The following is a 10,063-nucleotide window of genomic DNA, read 5'->3' on the forward strand; positions in this document are numbered from 1 at the left end:
CACAGTGCTAATGTTAGCATCAGGTATTGTGGCGCAGATGTGCATAGTGCTAATGTTAGCATCAGGTATTGTGGCGCAGATGTGCATAGTGCTAATGTTAGCATCAGGTGTTGTGGCACAGATGTGCACAGCGCTAACGTTAGCATCAGGTATTGTGGCACAGATGTGCACAGCGCTAATGTTAGCATCAGGTATTGTGGCAGAAATGTGCACAACGCTAATGTTCACATCAGGTAAATGTAAACAATACATTTCTTGTGTTGCTGTCCTCATATGTTTATTTATTTGATAATACGGAGTGAAATGGGTTTTACAATATAAAAAAATTATTTTATTTTGCCAATGTATACTTTTAGATTCAAGTCCAATTAATTGTGATAACTGAATTATCAAACTTGTAATTAACTCAATTAAACATTTTGATTGAGTCCCAAGACTAGAAATAACTGTTACATAACAGGCTGATTCTCTTCTATAATTTTAACACTCAGAGATTAAATGTTGGTGGATTTTGATTTGGATCATTTGAATCACAGGAGCAACAAGACCAAGACAACCATGTTACTACCCTGCTGAAAGGCCACTATATTTCTCTTTTTTCTGTTGTTTTCCATTTCCCCTTTTAGCAGAAAGTGTGTAATTCTGACCTCCTTTAAAGCTGAGGGGAAAACTATATTTCTGAGGGAAATGTTGTGATGTAAATATGCCTAAAACAATATGAATAAGGGCACCTACATTTGTAGGAAACTCCAAGCTTTTTCCCAGACACTGGCCTAAAACCCTGGGGCTCCTTTGTATCTGCTTACACACTATACACNATATATATATATATATATATATATATATATATATATATATATATATATATATATATATATATATATATATAACTCTTCAAAATATGATTAGATTTTTTTAAAGAATAAAAATCCAAACTAACTGGACTTTGTCTGAAAAGTATTTAATCCCCAACCCTAAACTCTCAGTGTGACCTTGGCATAAACTCTCATTAAGTGTTTGTGATAACTGGCATCATGACTGCTGCAACTTTCTGTAGAAAGAGTCATTTCAATTTGACCACATAGCAGACATTTTGGAGCATAAAACATCTATTTGTGATCATTTCATTTAGACAATAATTAGGTCACTCGAACAATTTAACTTTAAACATAAAAAAAAAAAGCTAAACATGCTGATTTGATTTGGATCGTTGTTGCATGAAATAAACAAAGGAAGGATGTTTTGGACAAATATTAGGATTTTGTCAAATAATACACAGATTTGGTTTAAAAATAAACCCACATAATTGTTGTTTTGCTTTTAACATTTTTTTCCCTGAATTTTCAGTCAGAAGGACGATTTCATTACTTTCACTAAAAGACTCAGACATTGAATTACTAAGAAAATCTGTAAGGTTTTGTTTATATCTCACAATCAACAACCACTTTAACCCAACAGCAAACATTTCTTTTAATAGTTTTTCTGTCAATGAAAACATTTAGGAGTGAAAAACAGAACTGAAGTGAGATTGAGTTTCCTTTTTGCTGTGAGCTGTTTGAAAACATGGATCTTAGTGACAGAAAGGGAATGAAACCACAGAGAGACTGGTTGCTGTGAATGAAATCACTCAGGGCATCTTTACTGGTCGCCTCTGTGTGGTAATGGCCGGCAGCCAAACGGTAATGGCTCGTAATGTTCCGAGGAAAATAGGGCAGCAATTCGCTTTTCTTTTTTTCTTCTTTTTTTCCTGGTACACGGACAAAAGTTCAAACCCTTCTGTTTTTTGGGGGGGTTTTTTCTCCCAGCTTTCGGTGATTATGATGAATGTATTTATTGTAACTTTATACATTGTGGTTACATATTTAAATACAAATGCCTGTCTGTGCTGAAAAACTTTCATAACTTTAGAACTGCAAAGTAACCGTTATCTAACCTCGTTTTAATTGAATTAGCTTCACCAATTAACCCCCCCATATATTTCATAACTTCCACTTGATGCTCCCCCTCAGGAAAGTAAAACTATGAAATAGAGTTTAGAAAGCCAGTAATGTTTAATAGAAGAACTCCAAACAGCATCTAAACGAGTCATCAGTCATACTACTGTGGTTTATACAAGCAAATTAGTGTGTTGCTTTCATTTATCCAAGTCTTTTTTCCTGCTTATTCTAAAAACAGTGGCTTAACCTCAAAACCAACATTTTTTGTAGATAAAAAAAATTAAGATAGATAGACAGACAGACAGACAGACAGACAGACAGACAGAAAAATCATTTTTTTTTTATAGATATATAGTATAGATATAGTATAAATTCAGGCATTATTAGGTGCCTGCTCTGAATCCTCAATTTGCAGATCTGAACATCAACTTGATTTTTTATATTTATAATGCATTTAAAATGTGCAGTGAATGGTTTTAAGTTCAAACACTTGTTAAGCTACTTTGAGATTAATTGGGAAAATATTTGCTAGCTTCATAGATTACTAAAGGGCTATCTCCAGCTCTGGTAGAAACACAGTGCTTTCCCCTTAATTCCCTCAATTATTTAATTTTAAATATAGTGGTCTTCATTATTTCATAAAACCTTGTCACATATCAACATATTAAGATGTGGTGTAGATGCAGAGTAAGAATTGACTTTTTGGGGGAGTATTAAAGAGATAAAATAAAAAATATTCTGGAGGACAATGAAGTAAAAATTAAGTAAAAACAAAAGTGGTAATATTATATATATATATATATATATATACAAAGCGATGATGGCCATTTTTTTTACATTCAAGTATTATGTATTATGCAGTTCTTCATATATACACACACATCAAACAGATGGTATCAGTATGGTATCGGTCAGCCAATACTGCACATCCAGGTATTGGTATTGGGGCCAGAAAATGGCATCGGTACAACACTAGAGTTCAACACCATAATAGCAGTAAAGGCTTTTCCAACAACAAGAGGGATTAAAACGTTTGTGACATTCTGAATGTAGTCTGTGCATTTTCACCTTTATGACTCAGAGAGCCATGAAAGTAAAAATATTTGGATATGTATTTCAGTGAGACACTTATAATATACTTTAAGACTGAATTCAATTAAATTAACAAAATTATTGTCTAAATTATAAGCCTCTGAATTTATTCTTTTAAATAATGTTATTAAACTCACCATTACTGTGACTTCTGGTGCTACATGGATTTGCTGAAATGACCTGTGTTGTGATATTTTACCTGTGGATTATGAATATATATAGTTAACTAGAACTGTAGTTGTAGTTAATGAATAAATCCTTCAAATCAAGGGTAAACCTAAATGAAAATTCTTGGTTGAATAATTATAAATATAACCTGATTACTCACCAGGATTTTAGGCCTCTCACACTCCAGGTGGCTTCTGGAGCGACTGTTAAAAATCCAGTTATTCTCACCACTTTACTTGTGCTAAGCTACAAAGCAGAGCAATTAATTACCAGCCAAAGAAATGTTGTCTCTGTTTATTCAAATGTCACCAAAAGAAGGTGAATCTGGCCTGAGTGATAAACCACTCGCTGTACAATAAACACAAACTACTACAAGTTAAAACAATGATGTCTTTATTTCTAATAATCCAGGATTACAGAAATCTAACATGTATGCAAAGCGCTACACACTACTAGAAAATAACACACGAGGTAGACTAAATGAATAATTTGATAGCGGGGAAAAAGGTGTCTGTTGAGATGGCTTATAACGGATGTCCAAGGGAGACCAAATGTCAATACATTCATTAATGTCTGTTTAAAATAGCAACAGATATGATGAGCAATAGTAGATACCGTTAAAACAATGTGAATTCATTCAGCTTATAATGGTTAATGTTTACGAATGTCTTAACAATATAGCATTGTAGCACCTCAGTGAACCTACGTTCAACTAACCTAGATAAAGGGGGAGGGTGTTTCTGATCCAGAGTCAAACAAAGGAGAATCAAGATGGCTGGCATCTACCATGCGGTCTAAGGAGGTGGAGCAAAAGGCTGGAAATTACAGGGGTAGTGGATCACCATATGGTGGACCTGATCGCATGGGTAAAGGGGGAGGGTTGGACTACAATATGGGCGCATCTTAACTTATGAACTCACAAAATGGCTGCTCCTATCCTGTGAAGAGAGGAGGGGTTACAGACCCCCACACAATAGACCTTAACACTCAGGAAAATGACCGCCACTGGAATTGTAGACGGTTTAAAGGGTCTACAATCCTCAGTTAGTCTAATACACCAATCTAATGACAAAGGAAACCAAGAAATCAAGATCAAAGAAAACACATAAATGTCTCTCAATTTCAATCTCAAGGGACAAGTCTGCTCTGATGCATACTCGCTAAAGAGGGAGGAGCAAGAACAACAAACAGGTAATTTTTCATTCTCGGTCTGCTGTTCTTGTGAATTGGAACAGTACTAGGGCTGAGGATGATGATGTTTCACAAGTACACAAGCACATGAGAACGCACTAGTACGCAGATTGAGAAACGGCCATAGATACACTAACAACCAGTCACACCACATTGGGTCAAACCATGAAACTAGGGCTTTTTCATAAACCCTTTTTTAAATGAATCAACAGCATAAAAGACTCTCAAAGTTTAACTAAACACTTTTCAAAGACCTGATTTAACTAGACTTGCCCAAGCTCAGCACCTTAATTAAGCATGAAAGGAAATAATGGAAAGTCTTGTTCTGTGAGTGGACTTTGAGGGCCATTTCTGGATATTTGCTATTGGATATTGGCTCCACAGCAATCTGCCTCCCAAACCAGGTAAGCTCTCAGAGAAATTTTGCAAGCAATATGTGAATTTGATGGCCTTCAATTGAGGTAGTTGACTTATGGTTAAACATGAGGGCGTCCCTACATGGTTTGACCGCAGCACACACTGCAACACTGGCTCCTCAGAGAAAAATCTGACGGGTGCAGGAACTGGTTAGCCAGGCAAAGGCTCCGCCCTCTCACCTACGCTGCAGCAATACACTGACGGCAGGACAAAGGGGAGAAAATGTGGAATTTCTCTCCCCTTCCAGGCTTAGGATCGAGATCGAGAGATTCGGCCCATTGGGTTTTAGACTTTGTGACGTGGAGGTAGCAGCGCCTGCATCACGACTTTCAGTCGATTGGTCTGACAGATGTGATGTCTGGGAGGGTTGGTCTGGTAACTTTCCATGTCTCAGCCATAAAAGGTGGCTTGGTGTGTGACAGTACCTTAGTGGTCAGGTTTTGATCAGACTGATCATTCCAGCAATGTTGCATCACAACAACTGCGACAAATGACTTGTCTGTTGAGTCATCCAAAGCCAGGGAAAAGAATTGCGCTGTATTTATGTCCTTCATTTGCGTTTCCTTGCTTTGCCATCATGATGATGCGATCATGAACAGTTCTTGCCGACAGAGACATGTCCTGTATCCGTTTGATTATCTTAATTGTCTTTGTTCGGAAGATCATCAAAGAGTACATTGGCTACGTCCAGCATGAACTACATCTAGCATGAATGTACTCGACCATCTGCGAATGGTTTTCCATTCCTCACTATTGCTAAAGAACCAGCAAAACTAGCAAAATTACAGTCACAGTCAATTACAGTTACGTTCGACCATTTCATTGACTTAATTTTGTAATAACCTGCTGTCTGCACAAAGGCGAATTCTTCAGTCCATTTGTCCTGAAATGTGTGGTACCCATCATCTTTTGTCCTTTTTACCATCTTCTTCACGAAGGGTTAACTTTGAGCTAATGACCGGGCATACTGATTCAAAAGGGGGCATTTACTTGTTTACCGAGCAATGGCCAACATAGGCTATTGTCATCCAATTAAAATAATGGAAAATTGCTCCTGCAGCCAACTGCAGCCCTGAAAAGGACATGAGTAGTGGAAAATTGATGAATGTGATTATATTTTATCTGAAAAGCCGAAATTTGCGAGACAGATGCAATCATCAAAACAGCCAAACTTGGCTCGCGAGATATAGGTTCCCGACCTCTGCTCTAGGGGGAGCTTTACATATAGCCCCCATAGTAGGGATGAGCAAGAATGCTAGCTCCTGTTAGCTTGCAGCAGTAAGAGCTTCTACTGAAAGATGGAGCTTTGATGGCTCTTTATTTCAGCTCTGCATGAGTTGAGCCCAGTCTCTTTATTGGTTCAGCTGATTTAATTCGGCAAATAAATGACAAAATGTGTGAATTCGGGAAATTTGTTTTCCATCGTGCCTGCTGCTAGCATGTTGTGCTAAATAAAAATTAGCCCATATTCTTTTATTTTGAACTGTGACTTCCCCCTCTGGCAGTTAGGAAACATCCCTAGAAAAGCTGCACCTTCTCTTTAGCTGTATAGTTCAAAGGGTGGGAAAAAGTATTGGCTTATAGTCCAGAAAATATGGTAGATAAATTTTGCCCCTTTTGGCCACTGTGGAGAAGTCCCCAAATATAGCAACAAAGTCACTAAGTACGCAACACGGGACTGTTTTCTTCACTTTTCTTCCCTACTGAGAGCAGTATCACCATTAAAGGTATAGAGGAGGATATTCACAAGTCCATTTCTCGTCGTGCAAGCTCTGTTTAAAAGTTGCTGATTGCATCGCTCATACAAGCTATCTTTCCAAAAGAAAGTAAGCTTGCAATTTTTCCATTATGTCAGACTCACCAGCGGTAAATGAAAATGGGGATGAGCACGTAGGACGGCCTTACGTAAACATATCACCAGAATGATTGACAGTTAGGAGGACCACTGATTTACATAGGTACACTGGCCAAGATTACAACAAGACAGCCAGCGGGGTACAGTGAAGCTTATCTTTCACCTCTGAATAAATAAGATCCATTTACAATCAAACCTGTCAGCTCTTCAATATTTGGTTGATATTTGTTGCTAAAGTTAGATTTTCTCCATAAATCTGTAGGTTGATGGTGTGGGCTGATGGCATCCTGTTCTGACTGCACCAGCCTTTCCTTAAAAAATCCAGGTGTTTCTGTGTGACAGTGAAGAGCAGGAGATAACAGTTATATAAGGCACAGGTTCAAACTTGGAGACAGATGTTGGAGCAGGGTGGCATTCTGGGGGCACAGCGCACACAAACGTCGGAGACACGTCCACACAATGCCGAGATAACCATCGAGACGTTATTGTCTGCCTTGGATTGTGGATCATCTGGCTGAGGGCCTATAGAATGTGGAATGAATGTGTGTGTGTGGGTGTCAGCAAAGGGGAAGCTAGTATCTGTACATTTGTAATTACAGTCAGGAAATGTTTATTCGTGTTTGATTGGGTGGGACCCGTTGGGACTCTGAGTACATTTAAACAAACTATTTCAGCATCCTGTTTAAAGTCGCTGTCAGGCAGAGCAGAGGAAGAAAGAAAAAAAACGCAGGGGAGGTGGAGCGTTGGTCAGTTATGTAAGACCCAATTCTGAGATCCCTTTAAATTGTCAGGCGACTAAAGGAGAGACTGAGGTCAGCTTTAAAAGTATCCAGAAGGATTCAGTGAAATCAGCAACATGGACCTGATGAGTCCGAACCTGCAGCTCTTTTGCAAAATACCCCAAAAAACCTTCTTCTTCCTAAGTTTAGCTCTTCTTTGATTTGATGCTGAATCAGCCTTTTTGGTCATATTTGTACTGGGTTATTCTATGCCAGTAACGCTATGTCCAAAAAGATTTTTAAAAATCTTGTGATAAATGCGTGCGGTTTTGGTTCAGTTCTTGTCCTCTGCTTAAGCCCCCATAGACGACATAATAGGGGTATTCTCATCAAGTTTTTCTTCCCACGATTCAAATCTGAATTATGAAAGCCTTCATTTGATTCATGCATTCAATGTCCTTTAAATGTTTGGCTTTAAGTCCGTCACATGATCCACTACATTTAACTGGCATTCTACAGTTATTACAGTTAGTATTTGACTTTATTACCAGTGCCATTTCTTCAGTAGCCATAACAGACATTTTGTCCCAGAGGGGATTCTGCTCAACAGCCTTAAAGGAATCAAACACTTTTCAACGTTTTGGTTTAAATATTTTGTAATTTTCCTACTAACTTAAACATTGCGATTTGTGATACGTAAAAACTCGTAATTACTTCCATGTATGTTCATCTACCTTCAGCGTCGGCCTCTCTCCTGCACAGGGCAGACCTCTCCTTTGTTCTTATATATGCTGCTGTTTATGTCGCAGCTTCTTCTGCACCGCGCACACACACTCTCTCTCTCTCTTCTATTTGTTATATAAAGAAAAGGAATCTGGATTAGGAAGGGGTTGTTTTTTCCCAGAGACGTAGTTCTACAGAGAGAATAAGGCACAGAGGGTGGGGTGTCCAGGAGCTGGAGTTTTATGAAAGAAACTAAGAGAAAAAGTCAAAACAATCCACAGTAAAGGGAGTATGGTCCCTTCCTCTGCTGATTCTACAAAACATTTTTTATTTTCAAGAGTATTTGTAGATATTTTGGAGAATATTTGTTGTTATATAAAACTGAGAAAAGGCCGAAGTGGACTCCTATCTGACTGATATCAGGCACAACAGGCCAGGTTTGTTGTCAGTCATGAGATTTAAGCAGTTAAAGTATCAATGACTGAAGTTATGTAAAGTGGGAGGATGATTCATTTATCTTTGCAGAATCCGCTGCTGTTGGGATGTTGAATGGAGGGAATATTGTTCCACCAAGAAGCATATTTTATATATAGAAATATGAAAATATAAAAAAATGCTTTGAATTTTAAAAACCTCTCTGTTTTTGAGAACAACTTTGCTGAACTTTCATATATCATTCAAAAACATTTATTTTGTTTAATTTAAAAAAAAAAAAAAATGTTTTCAGATATATCAGATGTTTCACAGATCCCTTTCTCTTCACCTCTGGGTCGGGCTTTTTTCTGGATTATTATTGGTCAGGTGTGGACGTTTCCATGGAACCGTTACCAGAATGCGATCTGTAAAAAGCAAGTAGAAAATAACGCGGTTCATAAAAATCCATCTGCAAAAGGCAAATCTCAACAAAATAACATTTTAAATCTGTGAAAAAAAAGAGTATGCTGCTCTCAAAATCATTTTACATTTTTTACATTTAATACAAGATTGTATTTTTTGTTTGCTTTTTTTTTAAATGACCTTTTACAAAATTGTTTTTATTTTGTTCCAAAGATGGAACAAAATTTGCTGCATATTGTCATGGATCTTAAGCCAGGCTGCTTCTCCACTAAGAGGGGGTGAAAACTATTTCTAAATGTTGATAGAGAATTCTCTTTAGAAATCTTCAGTTATTCTTATTACTAAAAAAAAAGCAGTCATAAATCATCCATCCAGTTTCCTTCCTCCTCCTCTCTTCTAGGACCGCTTGTTCTTCGTGATGGAGTACGTTAACGGAGGAGACCTGATGTTTCAAATTCAGCGATCCAGGAAGTTTGACGAGGCGCGCTCCCGTTTCTACGCCGCTGAGGTCACATCTGCCCTGATGTTCCTTCATAAGCATGGGGTTGTTTACAGGTATGATCTTCTTTTTCTCATACGCTGTGAGCACTACATGTGGCGGTGCTCCGGCCTCCGTCTGACACACTCTCTTTACGTTACAGGGAGGAGTGCTCTCGTTTTTCTCTCTCCCCTTCCCTGCTATCATATGATATACTGTGAAGTTTCAACATGATGCTTATTTGATTTAGAGCCACCAACTGTGATATGCATCTCTGTTACGGGGAGTAAAGAGGATTTCTCTTTAAAGCAAATAAACACTAATGTGGAAACAGGTAGATGGAGGCATGAAAACATTTGGTATAGTGAAGCTTTTTTACATGTTTCATAAGGACACATTTATTTTACAGCATAAATAACTGTCGATCAAAAGGAATTTATCATTTATTGGCTTCATCCTCGACAGTGGCTGGCCTGGCAAAAAGTCTTCTATCAGCCTGGTGTAGCAACACGGGCTCTCAGTGCCTTAGCCCGCTATAATAAAGGACTACATGGGCTTAAATATTTAACAATCATTCATGATTAAATGTTTATCCTGGAGCAAATGTCACATAGTATCGTGAGGTGAGGGAGGAGCAGGGAACGCT

At 38.0% G+C, this 10,063-nt stretch overlaps 1 protein-coding gene across 2 annotated transcripts in view; it reads left to right on the forward strand.

Annotated features, from left to right (window-relative positions):
• The window catches only part of LOC107090628 (protein kinase C epsilon type-like), a 143,103-nt gene that overhangs the window by 102,647 nt on the left and 30,393 nt on the right, over positions 1 to 10,063 (forward strand). For both annotated transcript variants that reach the window (XM_015384125.1, XM_015384126.1), the window contains exon 11: positions 9,340 to 9,494. In XM_015384125.1, coding sequence (XP_015239611.1) covers positions 9,340 to 9,494 — 155 coding nt within the window. The remainder of the gene's footprint in view (positions 1 to 9,339; positions 9,495 to 10,063) is intronic.

This window comes from Cyprinodon variegatus, unplaced genomic scaffold, assembly GCF_000732505.1.
Source record: "Cyprinodon variegatus isolate N-32 unplaced genomic scaffold, C_variegatus-1.0 Scaffold304, whole genome shotgun sequence".
NCBI classification, from domain to species: domain Eukaryota; kingdom Metazoa; phylum Chordata; class Actinopteri; order Cyprinodontiformes; family Cyprinodontidae; genus Cyprinodon; species Cyprinodon variegatus.